Source organism: Glandiceps talaboti, chromosome 18, assembly GCF_964340395.1.
Source record: "Glandiceps talaboti chromosome 18, keGlaTala1.1, whole genome shotgun sequence".
NCBI lineage: Eukaryota > Metazoa > Hemichordata > Enteropneusta > Spengelidae > Glandiceps > Glandiceps talaboti.
The window spans coordinates 13,498,200-13,514,893 of NC_135566.1; the positions used below are offsets into that span (position 1 = coordinate 13,498,200).

At 35.4% G+C, this 16,694-nt stretch overlaps 2 protein-coding genes across 2 annotated transcripts; both read right to left on the reverse strand.

Moving 5' to 3' along the window:
- Nucleotides 1–461: 461 nt before the first annotated feature.
- LOC144449706 (stAR-related lipid transfer protein 6-like) lies at nucleotides 462–4,880 on the reverse strand. Its single transcript, XM_078140283.1, has 6 exons — nucleotides 4,791–4,880; nucleotides 3,639–3,694; nucleotides 3,120–3,246; nucleotides 1,850–1,970; nucleotides 1,373–1,466; nucleotides 462–606 (listed from the first exon to the last, which is right to left on the reverse strand). The coding sequence occupies exons 1-6, from the start codon at nucleotides 4,878–4,880 to the stop codon at nucleotides 462–464; spliced, it is 633 nt and encodes a 210-aa protein (XP_077996409.1).
- Nucleotides 4,881–7,212: 2,332 nt separating this feature from the next.
- Nucleotides 7,213–10,561, reverse strand: LOC144449707 (stAR-related lipid transfer protein 6-like). The gene is made up of 6 exons (XM_078140285.1): nucleotides 10,472–10,561; nucleotides 10,214–10,269; nucleotides 9,396–9,516; nucleotides 8,637–8,757; nucleotides 7,577–7,670; nucleotides 7,213–7,357 (listed from the first exon to the last, which is right to left on the reverse strand). The coding sequence occupies exons 1-6, from the start codon at nucleotides 10,559–10,561 to the stop codon at nucleotides 7,213–7,215; spliced, it is 627 nt and encodes a 208-aa protein (XP_077996411.1).
- Between the last annotated feature and the right edge of the window lie 6,133 nt (nucleotides 10,562–16,694).

A 16,694-nucleotide genomic window follows, 5' to 3' on the forward strand; every position in this document is an offset into this window, starting at 1 on the left:
ATTCAGTAATTCATACATACATTTTGTTGTGTATAGTTTTGTATCTTTATGTATAAGTAAATGTTTTTTTTTACCCTTGTATATGATGTTGTTGATATTGCTCCGGGAGTGTTTGAGGTGATTATTGTGATATGTGTGTTTCCTACACCATTATAATAGATTGGCATAGTTGACATTCAGGTAATATTCACCAATATTTTACTTCGTTGAGCCATGGACACTGTCTAGGGTCTTGTAATAAGTCCAAAGTCACAAGAAGTGGCAAGCCCCCTTATGTCATGAGTTTGTCTAGCTGAATGAAGAAACCATCACAGAATAATGCAATTATATCTTAATACTTGCTAATCAACATTATTGGTCAAGCGACTTTAAATATATACATCAGACAAAATCCATAACATCAAGTCAAGTCCCACTTCATAGTAAGATCCACATCGTTGCTTAATTACGTTCTGTATAATTCACTTGTAGAATTGCTCTGTGCCTTTTCTCAAATCATCTGCATAACCAGGCATTAGTATTGGTAGCATCTTCTCAATCAGTGATTTGGGTGAGAGGGAAAGGTCGCTTTGAAGTATATCAACTACACGAGTCCGATTGGGGTCCCTTTTAGAAAAAAAACATGTAGCAACATGCATTTAATTAGCTCTATCAACAACAAATATCGCTTTCATTCACATTGTGTATCGTTGATAAAAGGTTACTTCCTTTGAATGGTTGACATCAACTCTTTTGAAAAACCATATCAAGTTTTATTGATGGGGTTTCTCTAGAATCTCGGGGTATGTTGGTGCATCTTTTCCTCCAGAAATGTCTATTCTTGAGGTTGTCTGTTTTGGGGGTTGAATCTGAAGATCTCTTCACCCAACGTCTAGCTCATGATCATTGAGGAACTGAGGTGAAATTTCAAATTCTGATGAAGCCACACACACACGTCTTTGTTACTCAGTCACAGAATTCTGTCCAATAATATGGTAGTATGGTAGACTAGAGTTATTTTTTATTTTATTTTATTTGAACTTTTATTCATTTTTATTTTTGGGGGAAGGGGGCAGTTACATAATGTCCATTATATGGGTCACTTGTCCGCGGTCAGCTCAGGATGCTACTTATACACTTTTTACATCATTCTAACAGTTGGGGTGGGGGGGGGTTACTCATTTGCATACACAACTTTTGGTTCACGGTTTCTCATTGAGGCAGACGTTTGGTAAAGAGATCTTCAGATTTCAACACAACCTATAGCCTCAAGACTAAGAAAGTCGGACTCTGTCAATTTATCTCACAAAACTCATAATTAACATTCATATAATAAAAACATTGTATTTTGGCGTATCTGTTTTATAGGGAGAAAAATGCTATTCATATTTACCCTTCAATGGAATATAGGAAGGTTGCTGACGGATAGTTCAAACCTCGAACGTATTTCTTGACCTTTGGGTAATCGGGATGCTCAACAGATGTCCCTAATTAGTATTAAAATTAATAGAAATGTAACTAGTCATTGCAGTAATAAAAAATTGTTAGAAAACTGTACACTGCAGTGAAAACACCACTAGTATGCGCACGCACGCACCAGTGCAAGTAATGTCTGGTACATAATGTATTAATATTCATGTTTGTACCCAAGAATAGCGAAATTAATTATATTGTAATAACAAATGATGTAACCTAACAAATGATGTTATATATTCACTTCGAATTCTCCCCTAATATCCACATATCTTGTTTATTCAGATGGGGTGTAAGTTTTTATTATATATATCTACACTACCTTATCTTGGGTGTTTTTTACTAACTTCTTTTTGCAAAACGTGCATTCTTTCCATACAGTATGTGAAACACTTACAGTATAGTAAAATAAGATTTTTCTCCGGATAGCGTTTAACGCCAACAATATCAATCATATCACGTGATGACACCAGTCCTCCAAGGTAACTTTGTAAGATAGTATACAATATCTCTGTATCCTATAAGTACAAAACATAATGAGAATATATAGCAGAATTATATCACAAGTTTAAGGATCGAGTTATTGCTGCCTTAACACTGGCAGCAGGGACTGGCAGGAATTGCTATATTTTTGAGATCTCAATAGCCTCTCTGTTAGATTAACGTAAGGGTGATCTACCGTTTGTTGTTCATCTCCCCTCAGAGCTCGAGATCTTTCTTGCATTTTGATATTTTCTATCTATAATAGTAATGAGAAGGAGCTTTGTCCGGAGAATTTTCCGATTCAGCAGAATTGATTACAAAAGTATTAGCGGAGTTATGTCCACAAAACAGTTCTACACGGATGATGCCTGGCGAACACTACTCATGAAGCGATTCGTCTATATTCGAGCTGTGTTTTGTCATATAACATGTCTGTGACTTTGGATCTCATATCTATAACTTCGGATCTCTGGGTTAATTTTTTGACAATTAGCCTGGCAGATGTGACATCATAACCTTCAATTCTTTAACATACACAACTCTCACCTTGAAAAGCTGCAAACATAACTTGTTACCTAACAAACATTGTATCTATACTCCGTGTAAATAGAAGTACGTGTGTTATTTTCTAGTATTGTTTCGGAGCGTAATTACAAGTGTACGCAATTTCGTTGTTACATAGTTGTCATGGAGTGCATTATTTCATATGTGTACTGCACATACTCCTTGTAACAGTAGAAATTATATTGGTTTGGTGTTTCGCTACTCTTGGGACATTTACGTTTTTGACACAAATTGGCATATTTCAACTCTAGACTAACAATAAAAGAGGTACAATAAACACAGCAGGACACTTTGCCCAATCACATTGAACACTGATAAGCAATGCTGTTCTTTCACAGTGCAGTAAAACCAGGCTTCTATTAATGAAAACATTACACAAGGACTTGATGATTTTAATGGCTGCAATTGTTTATTTTCTAACTGGTAATCAACATATCAACTCGCCTACTTCTACATCCCCACTGTGCACAGCACCTTTTTTTATTTTGTGTTAAAATTTTGAAGTTTTCTGAGTGTGTGTAAAAATGTTATGCTACTATTGAGTGAAACACCAAACCAACGCCATTTTAGCAGACTAAATGCGATTGAATTGATAATAATAGTTTGTCAGACACACATACCTCGTCTAGAATCTGGATAGATTTCACTTCTTTGACAGATGTGTCCCATTTTACACGCTTGTCATTGTCAAGTGACAACTGCATTACTTTTTCTGGTGAAGTATTGACCTCATATTCTGACTTATACCTGCTCGGTATTACAAAAGGGAAAAACGTTGTGATAATTTGTTTGGTATATATGGACAATCATGGACGTTTATTCACAAGAGAGCGGTTTGCGATATTTTTCACACTTTGCTATCGTATATATGCTAAAGGTTGCTGCTCATGTTCCAAGGTCAACATGAAGTTCAACAAAATTTAAAGACATTAATTTCTACCAGCCTAAATCGCTATATGGACAAGTCTTACTCTTGACTAAATCTCGTGAAATAATCAGCTCTGATATCAACATTCTTGATATTTTTTATAATAATATTTAAAATAAAAACATTCTAATATAAAAGTATCAATCATCGATTTTTACAAATTAGATATGAATATAAATTACATAATTTTATAAGCTTATATAAAACTTACATTCGTCCATCGAAGTCAGAGCCCTGTCTGTAGAAGACCCTTACTCCTTTGTCTTTCTAGTATACATAAGCAAATGGAGAAATAAACAAAAGTTATCTTTCATGGTAATTGAAATCAAGCACAACCACAGAATCGTCTTGTATAACTTATGAACAACTTCAACAAATCCACGGGAAACGAACTTTATGTGATTGTATTGGACGACGATTACTCTAATTTGTCGGATAATGAAAGACTAATTTATATAAAAGTACTTGGTGCCAAGGTTACAATAAGAAATACGACAAAGTATATTGAGAAAACATAATGTTGTAGAGAGAAGGAACATTTTGTACATCACCAGTTTAGTAGCATGCGTCTGTCTTACTTTCTACATAATATATCAACTTTGATTTGTTGTCAGGTGCCCCTCATAATGTCAGTTATTCTGGTTTGCTTTTTATTTAAATTGACATATTTAAAAATTTTAAAGCCCATTTTGCTCGGAGATTGTCTTTTGTAACTTGTATGTATAGATTTATACATGATTTAGCCCACGTCACCATCATAAATAATTCTATTGCCACTACTACTGTCAAGTAACAAACTGCATATGAACATTATGAAGTCAATTAACTTTAAAAAGAACCACTGTTATTGGTGGCGCCCTCTCTCCTTGAAGGTTTGACAATCACATAGACCGTTACTCATTAAAAATAGAATCAAGTAGTACCTGTGTATCATCTATGTGTTGCCAGTATTACATTATACCTTGATGACTGTACTTTGGTCATTAAAAAAGCTATGTCTCTTGGACAATTTCTGCTTGGTGAATTCTAAATTTCATTACTGTCACATCACTAAATAACCGTTCGATTATCCGTAATTTGCCTATGTACCATTAGATCAAATAAATTCAGAATTTCAACGTATAAGATCGATGATTTAATTATGTCAAAGTGGTGATTGCAGGGGCCTGGAAACCAGTATTACGTACGTACGTATTCCATCCCTTCAGACGAGTCATCAACCAATAAATATATCTGTAGGATTATTTATTATATTCTGGAAACTGTATCTCGGATGCCTGAGAAGTGCCTGGTGTATAGCAGTTAACAATATTTGGGGAAAAAACACTTTATATGAAAATAACAATACAAGTGCTTGTTTTACCTTGTCGTTGGCAAGAGTCCAGTCAGTCGCTGCTTCATATAAAAACACCTTGCTTAGAACACCATCTCCGATTGCCCTGTAATCTGCCATTTTGCAATTGCCCGCTGCTTACGATATGATCTGTACTATTCCAGTTGAGCTCTGTGGTGAACGGTGGAACCCTTGTTTTAGCATGTCATTTACATTAATTTTACCTGTTGTTCGATTGGTCTCAAACCAACTCGTGTCATTAAATGGCGAACTTTGCTTTTATTTCGTGCCTAATTACTGGGATAATAAAACAAAAAATCAAAATAAATTGATCAGCAACCTCTTCAACATGTCTATTTGTTCATAGTGTTTTAAATAGGTACTGAACACGTGGATTGTAATAGCCAGCGTGTGTACATATAAACGCGAATCAAAATGTTTATGCAACGTAACGTTAACACTCGTATTATGAAACTTTTTCCAATGACAGTAGGGGTAACTTTTAAACAAATATTTCATTTGCTTTCCATTTATGAAGACCCGTCATTGAAAAGGCCGGGAAGACAGGCTGATCATCCACGCACTGTGTTCTTACTTCACTGCCGAAATTTACATGTGTGACATTGTGGCATGATACGTCAATCCCAGTCTTAGGACTTGAACGCTCTGATATAGAATAGTTCGATTGTAAATTCTGAACAAATGTACAAAGTATCAATGCCACCATGATATACGTCATATCTACAGTCTACTAAACATGGAAGGTATGTGATAGAGGTCCGGGGATAAAGGTCACCTATAGTTGAGATAAAAACGGCCCATTATCGTTGCTATGTTTCTCACGACCTGTTTTTATTGAATGTGACGAAAACTAGTAACGACCTGTATGGACAGCAGAGAAGAAAATAAATCAAAACGGTACTGACGGTAGGATGGCAACATCACAAGGGCAGACAGACAAACAGAGAGACATACAGACAGACAGACAGACAGACACCACTCTGACATAGAGTTGTATTTTAAAAGAGGCCTGTTGTACAGTGGGTGCATAATAAAGCTAGGCTTGTAACCTCTTTAACCCCTCCTAAGACAACGCTGATCGAGGCTATTTCAACTAGCCCTCTCAAAGTGTAATAGACAAATACGCATTGTCAAAACAAAAGGCGTGGAAAGGGAAACTCCGACTTATCGTATATTTTTGGAATGGAGATGAGTCTATGTATTAGATCATGCATGAGGTTTCACTGGCAATACGAATCACGAAATGCACGAAATTGATGTATTATATCATATGTCGAAATACAAGCCTCCGTATCAGCCCTAACACTTACCTTTTCAATTTTGAATATTTTCTATCTATCTCACATAAACTTCCACTGAAATGCATAATGGATTCGTGTATAATATTAATTCAATAAAAATGTAGGAGGCCGAAACCATAACACAAGTGAAATGTAAAGATAAGATTCAGACATGGCTTGTTGACTTTCATCACCTACTCTGTATTCAATCATGGACAGAATGATGAGTACATGTACATCTGAGTCAGGTTCAAGCGTCTAACACCATGTTATAAGCTGTGGTCTATCAGCTGGTATTATAAGACTTGACCATTGTTAATCCAAACCAACCCGTTTGTTGCACATCACATAATTTGCAATATTTGAGAGAGGCGCTTTTTTTTTTTAAACAAAATGTATCTGTTAGGAAGATGGTAAATGCCACTTGACATATACAAGGTGATATAACTTTTGCGAGAATGTCAGCCATATTTGTTTGAAAACTAGACTTCAGTACACTGTAGTTGGGTGCTATGCCTTTGATAAATACTTTCTTTGTACACAATCCATTGAAAAGTACAATTTAACACATACACGTGAAAGACATACTATCAAAATTCTTATATAATCGTACAATGATATGTAAACGACAATTTGTTTTGTAAAAATAAATAATTTCCTCCCTGGGTTTTATGACATTTGTGTCAATTCTCTGTACGTTTGCAAAACATTGCCTCTATAAGAATCTGGTGTATTGTGTGAGTTTAAAGTATTTACAATACGCACTTGATAAGATACGTGTACATCCCAATGAAACAAATACACATGTAACAATAGTAAGCCCTCTAACATACCCTCTATCAGATTTTGTGTGCTAAGATATAAGAATAATATGGATTAGGATTTTATTTTATTTGTTTTATTTTATTTTATTTTTTTAAATGGAATTCTTTTTTTTCTTGCAAATTAAAAACACTGTCTTGTGCTGAGAATTGCTTCCAGCGATTTTCTACATAACATGGATTGTTTATTATATAACATATCATTTCCCTGCTAATCAATTATTGGTCACGAGTCTTGACATATGCATGCACGTTCACTAAAATCCGCAACAATAAGTCAGGTCCAATGTCGTAGTATTATCCACATCGCTGCCTTACGTTCTGTACAATTCACCTGCAGATTTGTGCAACTTGTTTCCTCAAATCATTGGCATAGCGGGGCATTAACATTGGTAGCACCTTTTCAATCAGTGATTTTGGTGAGAGGAAAAGGTCACTTTGTATGATATCAATTACTCGAGTCCGATTGGGGTCCCTGTTAGAGAAATGGGTGGAGACATGCATTTAGTTCTATTGTATTTCAATGGACTTTTCTTTCAATTATGCCTGTGCTTTGATGTGATGGAAATAGCCTTTCTTTGAATGGTTGACTTTTGTCCTAATGAAATCATCAATACAATGCATATAATGAAAAATTAGATTTGTGCGGACACGTCTCTGCTTTTAGTGGGCGGGAAATGCTATTCATATTTACTCATCAACGGAATATAGGAAGGTGCCAGATGGATAATTCAAACCTCGTACATATTGCTTGACTTTTGGGTAACCAGGATGCTCAACAGATGTCCCTAAATTAACAGAAATGACAATTAGTAATTAAATAAAAAAATTGAAAATATTTAAACAACAGGTGACCTCATATGTACATATATATATGTTTGCAAATATTAACAATTAATTTTGGATAATGGACAGTTTGGTTATATTATTTTGGTCAATATTCATATGCCTAAAGAGTAATACAAATATATTTTTTATGCTGTTGCTAATTTTAAGAAACAATATTTAATATGCTTGACTCTGGTAATGTACGTCACGTATTTATACCATTGTTATCACCCAAGGAGTCTGCATGTGATGTCATGGAGAAAAGTATCATTCGGATGTGAACTTCATCATATGCTCTCAAACTGAGATTCTGAAATTCAATTGAAAATATTTAATAAATTATGTTAATAGTGAAATATTGCCTTTCAAATTTGAAATATTGGATAATACTTTAGTCAATCGTGGGCTTATAAACAGAGGGCCACATTAGATTGCCTGACCTAACATACACTGTTACTTTGAAGGTTGAAATAGTTGATTGTATTGTGTTTAGCAGCATTTATGATTGTATTTATAAATAATTAAAATACATCCTAATCCGAAAGGATGCAACATATTCACATCTCCACTTCATATCCCAACACTTAGACTAGTACAGTCCCGATTCTGATGTATTCATTTATTTGTGATGTTTACTTATCCGTTCGCCAATAAAAAAAATAAATATCACGAGAATGAGAAACCGAAACACGATGTTTCGCAATCTCGTGTGAGATTTCGCATTCGCGCGAGATTTCATTTTTTAAATTACAAACGGATAAGAAAACTTCACAAATAAATAATACATCAGAATCGGGACTGTGCCAGTCTACCCCCACACCCAGTGGTTATTCGAAAGAGGTAAACGTATTGCATCTACCTAATCTAGAGTGTTGTTTTTTGCCTAATATAAATTCTTTCCGTTCATGAAAGTGCAACAAACTTACAGTAAATCAAAATCAGATTTTTCTCTGGGTAGCGTTTAAAGGCAACAAAGTCAACCAGATCACGTGATGACACCAGTCCATAAAGATAACTTGGTAAAATTGTGTACACTAGTTCTGATTCCTACAAGTATAAATCATAATGCTGTAGCAGAATTACATCACCAATTTGAGGATCGATTTATTGGTGACATATCAAAGGCAAAACAATGCTATTTTGAGATTGCAAATCTCTCTACTAACGTAAAGGTCACACAATGTATCGTTCATATGCTCTCTGAGTTCGAGATTTCTTATGCATTGTCACTTTAACTTCGATAGAATGCAATAAATACATACGCAGTACCAAATCGGTATTGGCTATTAAGCAATGTATACATTATATATATATATATATATATATATATATATATATATATATATATATATATATATATATATATATATGTGTGTATATATATATATATGTATATATATATATATATATATATATATATATATATATATATAAAACTCGGTGAGTATCAATCTGCTAAGACAGTGCTCTATACCGTAGTGTATATATATATATATATATATATATATATATATATATATATATATATATATATATATATATATATATATATATATATATATATATATATATATAATATTGTCTGATGATCGCACTTTGCGTGAAACTCCGAGTTACAACCAAGAAAGAGTTCCAGAACTATCAAAACTATATAGATATAGTTAGATTTAATGCACAATACGTACCTCGTCTAGACGTTGGATAGGTTTCACTTCTTTGAGAGATGTATCCCATTTTACACGCTTTTCATTTCCAGTTGTCAACTGAAGGACTGTTTCCGGTGAAGCATTTACATCATATTCTGACCTGAACCAGTGATCGTCATTATACAAGGGAAAGCATTGTGATAATTTGTATGTTATAGAAAACCATGTTCGCTTTTGTTTCTCTTTACAAGAGAGGGGTTGGAACATGGGTTAAAATGTTAAAAGGACACGAGTTCCAGAATCATTGGTCAGGATTTAATCCCACCGCTGCCACCATGTTGAAAATTTTAAAGGCATTGCTTATTTCCCACTATTACCGCCATGTGGATGTGTGCGAAGGTACTGCATTAATAAATACCTGTGTTTGGATCTCATTGGCTGAGCTGAAGGCTACAACTCCCAACGATTTAATAGATTGGCGCACTCCCGACAATTTTGAGACCGATGAGACGACAAAACCCCCAAATAATCCATTGATGAGTTAAAGTAAAATATGACCCTCCCTTTAATCCAATTTTCTAATATGGCCTTCCCCGAGAGTCGATTTGCTACATAATGACCCCCGCCCTCAACCTTGTAAATACTGAAAACTTCCTAATCATTTTAAGACCACCCGTGAAGAACCTAAAAGCCTGACCTTTTTCATTATACCGGGTGCTGTTATAAACAATTAAAACTTTTGACTTAATCTCATGAAATAATCAGCTCTGACACTAAAATATCCGAAACGTACTCTAATACCAGTACCGATCATTGATCGTAACAAATTATATATGAATTATATATATAATACTTACATTCGACCATCGAAGTCAGAGCCCTGTCGGTAGAAGACCCTGATTCCTTTGTCTTTCTAGTTTACACAGCCAAATTAAGAGATAAAAAACAATAAACAAAGTTACATACGTGTCATCGGAATTGTGGTCAATTAACACACCAGAGCAACTTGTGTATGTAAATTCTGAAAGTATATCTTGGGTTAGAAGTGTTTGGTTAATAGCAATCGGGCAAAAACATTAGGAAAATAACAATACAAGTACTTCAAGTTGTTTTACCTTGTCGTTGGCAAGAGTCCAATCAGTGGCTGTTTCATATGAAAACACCTTGTTTAGAATTCCATCTCCGATAGCCCTGTAATCTGCCATTTGACATCTACTCACAGATAATCAGTACTGTCCCAGTAGAGGGCAAAGGTGAACGAATGAATCTCTGCGTTAGCATGATATACACAAACTTACTCGAATGGTCACAAAACATTATTTCGTGGTGAATTTTGAAGCGTTTATATTATGCTTAATTACTTGAGAATTACAGAAAATTAAAATTGTTTGAGCAATTTCAACACTTCTATCTGTTCATAGTGTGTCCACTAAATATGTGGATTGTAATAACAAACCGTAATTTCAGCGACTTAAATTTAAACATGGATCAAAATGAATAAGCAACATGTTCGTGTAATTAGCATTTTGAACATTTTCCAAAGTCTATAATACTAGTGACTTTTAAACAAATATTTCATTCCGTAAAAAAAGCGTACCTTCAATTGAAGAAACTTCATTGAAAAGACCGGGGTGATTTTTACTGTGAAAATTGAGATGACTTTGCTCGCACTGCAGGTTTACCTCACTGCCAAACATGCCTTTGTGGGATTGTTCGCCAAGCGCAAGCCTTCGACGTTCAGATATAGTTTGATAACATTGTAAACTTTGAACTAATGTACAAAGTCATGATATCTGTTGTCAAATAGACACAAGGTGCGTGATAAAGAGTCAGTGTAAAGGTCGCCCATAGTTAAAATAAGGGCGACCCATTTTCTTTCCTGTCTTTTCATGACCCTACTTATATTGAATCTGACGTAAGAAAATGGCGACCTCTATGGCCACATTCGAAAAAATACAACTTTACCTATTGTAAAATGGCAAAACCAAACGAAAATCATCATTAAATTGAGCGATAATTTAACATAATAATTGAAATTCGTGATTTAAAAAAATAAGAAAACGTTCATGCTGCTACTGACTACATAATTGTTCTTTATATAGTCTACAGGCTATCTGTGGCATCGAATCTCTTCCCACGTCTAGCTTAATGAGGTCCTGAGATGAAATTTCAAATTCAAATGAAGCCACCTACACAATCATGTCTTTATAGTATTCTGCCCAATGATAAGTTTAATAGTGTTTATAGGGAGGAGTTACATAATGCCCAAATGTCACCTCAGGATGCTATTACATTGTACTATGTTTACATCATTCTAACAGTTTGGGGTTTACTCATTTGCATGAAGAACCTTTGGTTCATGATTTATCACTGACCGAGATCGGGTGAAGAAAGTCCTTAGAGAAGTCAGTGATAGCCCCGAGGTTATTATTTATAAGGCTGGCATTCATAATGGACCCAATTGACTTGCTAGTATAGACTCTAAATACATGAAATGAGATATTTTGATTTGAAATTTAGGACGCTCTTGAGATAATCAAGCAAGAATCGCTTTGACATCGAGATGTAAAAACCACTACTACTACTACTGCTACTACTACTACTACTACTACTACTACTACTACTACTACTACTACTACCCCCCCCCCTCCACACACACACACGGTATACACGGTTGAATGAGTTCATTGAAAGTTCTGATCAGCCCTGGTGAATCTAACCATATATATGAAGTCATGATGGGTGAATGGTTAGCGTGACCGGCTTGGAATCTACAGGTTGCAGGTTCGAGCTCGAGCCCCGTCGCTCCCTGCTGTTTGTTTCTGAGTGGCTAAAGTCCTTGGGCAAGATTTGAACCACGTCTGTGCCTCAGTCAACCCAGCTGTATAATTGGGGACCTGGTAGGATGTAGGTTGCAATGTGAAGGCTTTAATCCTATGCGCTTAAATGGCTGCAATGGATTGTATGCTCCCCGGTGAGTTGAGGAAGACTAAAGGGCCGTTGTGCTGTTCTGATCCGAGCCAGGGGTAATAATTGTAAAGTGCTTTGAGCACGGAGTGGGAAAGCGCTAGTATATAAGAACCCAACATTATATATCACACCGTAGAATATATCCCATCTTACACTCATATCCTGGAGCGAGATTAATCGCTGTTTAAGATACCTTTGAAGGATTTACCATAAGCCTGTTCAGATTTCTATGGAGCACTAGGACTGCTTTGTACCCTAACAATGGCTCTTCTCTAGTGCAAGCAGATACCGTTAGGCTTCAGATTATATTAAATATACTGTGTTAAAGTACAATTTGCCATAAATGTCGGTACACTGCTATGAAAAGTTTCTTCCAGCTATGGCTCATGTCACCTGGACGTTCTCTTTATATAAAAATGCACGTTTCAATCAGATTTATAACAGGATATAAGATGTTAGTGTTTCATTTCTTATATAGTGTGGTGAGAATTGTCCTCAAGTTACCTTTTGATACAGTTCTATAAAGGTAAGACGAGTGTCCATACATGCTCCTTGTCTGCGATTCAGGTTTGGGGTGACAATTCATATATATCACGTCACCATGGTAATGTCAAGGATTTCCCTTTCAGTCCATATATCACGGGCTGTATATGTTAGTAATCATCCTTCGTTGGTGTAAGTAGGTATTAGTCCAGGAGTACTCCCCAAATTTGTACACATCTTGTCATGAGTGAGACACAGCCAACTGATGAGGTCTGTAGTATAGAACATTCGACCAGTTGTTTGGCCAGTTTAAGAAATCCTCCGACAGTAGGAATTGAACCCAGGACCGATGAATTTATACCACGGCACTGTGGTACTGTCCGGTCAGTCTACTGTCTAGTCATTCAGGTCTGGCAACGTACATGTGTAGCATCCTGCAGCTGTGTGAGAATCATTCTTGATTGCTCGTGTAATTATTCTGGGAGTATCTTCAAATTAGCACCAGTGTCATGAGTGGGACACCTCCGAATGATACAGTCTGTTCATCAAGATCGTGGGACACTCACACATGGTGTAACATCCTTGCCATTTCTATTTGGCTGTAGGTGCAATAGGGTCACCTAACAGCAGTGATAACTTGAGGGTTGTTTCTCTAGACAAATTTACACCAGTAAGGGCCACAGACCCTCTCGTTTCCTCTTGCCAATCACCTCGTACAGTAAGTTTACTGAAGATGCGTATCCCACACGGATGTGCATTGTAATTATAGTATCCAATCTATGTCATGTATAAAATGAAACATTACGGATAATGATATTCTCTTATATGGGCTAATAATATAGCTGACGATTTGATCAATTAATTGTGGACGTTAGCGCATTGTCAACATATACTCAATGTAGTCTGAAAGTTGATGCCACTTTGGTTTTGCATGTTGTACTCACGCTAACGCAGGAACAAACTGGACGATCTGTCAACATGCGGCGCTGTACCTACAGTGCCTTGGTGTTACTTTTCAGAGGTCATTTTAATAAGCAAAATTTTAAGCAGTTTCCAGTGCATTAAGGGCAAAAATAAAAATAAGCGAAAAAGAAGTCATAACTATTCCATGTACGCTTTGCGTTTTTTGACTATCACACCGTGGTAGGCCTTAAGCTTGGCTTGATATTCACACATCATATCAATCATCTATAATTTTACATTTTGTTAATAGACCAATACTAACTTTTTACACGATTGACAAACGGACAAACTCCTAACACACAGTACAGACAGGCAAATATACAAAAATTGGGAAAATGGTATGTATATTTATTGTTCATCTAATAAAGGGGTTATTGGTTAATCTTACACATTTCCATGTTTAAAAAAATAACTGATTTTTAGAACAAGATCATCAGCTTTTGTATTTTGAGCATTTTTCAACCCGGCTATAATAGGTAAGATGAAATACACATCCACAGAATTTTACACCAACAGTATATTTTGTATCACAACCTTTGAACCTAAGAATAATATTATGCACAAATTACATCCTCGCCAGTGCAACTCATCCGCACGGGAAAAAATGACATAAAAGTACACAATGCCGGCTGACGACAAAGGAAGATTTTACTAGTAAGAGCAAACAAACATGTCTCAGCTTATTTTTGTCAAAATTTCACTATATTGAACTCGAGGCTTACACGATAACAAGGTAAACAATCACTTATAATTAAGGTAGAGTGCGCCTCTGGGTCTAATTTCACTGAACATCAGAGTTCTTAACATTGCTCCAAACTTTGCCATATAAACCTCCCTTCTACATGTGCTTTTGAAATAATAAAAGAAATTTAGGGGTCCATCGTCTTGTTTTCAAGGAAACCGACAATCTTTTTTCCATCGAATATTTGGCAGCCATTTTGGATTCTAAAATGTCTTAATTCTGTAACATTTTGACCTCTGTTTCAAAAATATATATGGTGATCCCTGATTTTTTCTTCTTGATTTTAACTGAGAATGGGTTTGCAATTTCTTGAACAAAGTACCAGCAAAAGTTTAAACAGTTTATTTCCGAGGCGCATTTCACGTTAGTAACAAACATGTCATGTTCTATATATTTAACGACACAGCAAGTGTTGTATTTGGTCATTGTGAATGTCATTAGTAGTAAATAAACGACACAAATTCACTTTCAGTAACTTCATATGTATATACACACAAACAATAAATACACAAAATATATAAATGTGTATAGAGGCAAGAAAATACACATCAAAATGAGAGTGTTGTCAAAACAATACATGATGTTGATTAAGGAAGACAGTGTATATATAAAGTAGGACACAGAGAGTCATGGAAAGAGATAAAACAGCAGGAAATACAACATCCAGTGCTCTTGCATGCACAAGAGTCGTCGTCATAAAGAGTGGTGTATTCACTGCTTACCACTATACCAACAAGTCTTTTCAATAGTGTTACACTTCTATTCAGGATCTGAAGGAATGATTAAAAAGAAAAGTTATTTAACAGTATAGTACTGCACTATTAAAAAACATTTACTATCATGTTATTTTTGTGTAGAAAAGCATATGACATTCGTGTCAAATCTTGGCCCCTCACTCCCTTTCTCTCTATTTAAAGGTATGTAAGAGTGTTTGACACTTGTGTCAAATCCTGGCAAAAAAACCCACATCTCATCAAAAGGTGTTGTATTCCAAATCATCACCATGGGCAGACAGCTCACTAATATCATCCTTCTTCTATAGAGGATCTGGAGTAACTGAAGCAAATGTTTGTCGCATACAGGACACGTCTTTTTGTGTAGAACAAATTATGCAAACAATATCGAATTTAAGAAAGTTGAACACAATCTCTCAAGGTGTTACATTCCGTGTTTATTCATTCAATTACCACGGCGAAATCTCCATATACTTCACCTGAAATGATAAAAGGATGCACACTATATTTAATAGACCTACCACTGTATTCACATACGAAGTACCTGGTCGATTCATGACACGGTACATCATTCCATCTGAACTGAAATTCCCTCCTGAAAGATGAAATAGGTGAAAAGATGTTAAATCGTATAAAGCTATACTAATTGGTACAAATGGGATTGGGAATGCCTGATATATTTGCCATGTACAAAGCAGTGACAATTAACTCGATGAGGAGACACTGTGATGAAACCATAAACCACCCTTGGAAATTATTTTTACATAGAATCTTAAAATCAGGAGGGTGAATGAGTTTATTATTGCAATGTAATTTTGATGTGGATTTTTTGCTGGACCGAAACATTCCTGGTTTTCTCTATGGTATGTAGAAAGCATGGTCTAATCTTAGCATAGAGATGTCCCTCAGGGGAAATGATGTAACCTCAAAGAAAATTTTTTTCTAGATATAACAAAGATAGTTTAATTGCTGGTAAATCAATGTTTTATCCTGAATTTGCAAATGTTGGCATTTTGCATTTGGAGCAATTATATGGAGAGGATGGACAAAAGGTAGATTGGGAATATATGCAAAATAAAGGAGTTCCTCAGTCCTCAATACTTCGATGGTTTGGGCTGAGGAATGCTATGCCTACAAAGCCAAATAGTCAAATAAATCCTGATACAGCGGTATGCGAAATCAAGGTTTATTTTGGTAGAGAGTCTCTTCCATTAGCCAATTGTACAGCAAGAATAATTATTCATAGAATACTTGAAAATGTATTTGTTCGACCAAGAGCAGAAGTGTATTGTACAGATGTGTTTGATAAGAGAATAGGCTTATGGGAAGCAATATATCAACTGCCAATGAAGATTACTAGAAACACAAAACTCAGAGAATATCAGTTCAAGATAGTACATAACATTTTAGTCACAAATGTTAAATTATGTAAACCAATACCACCAA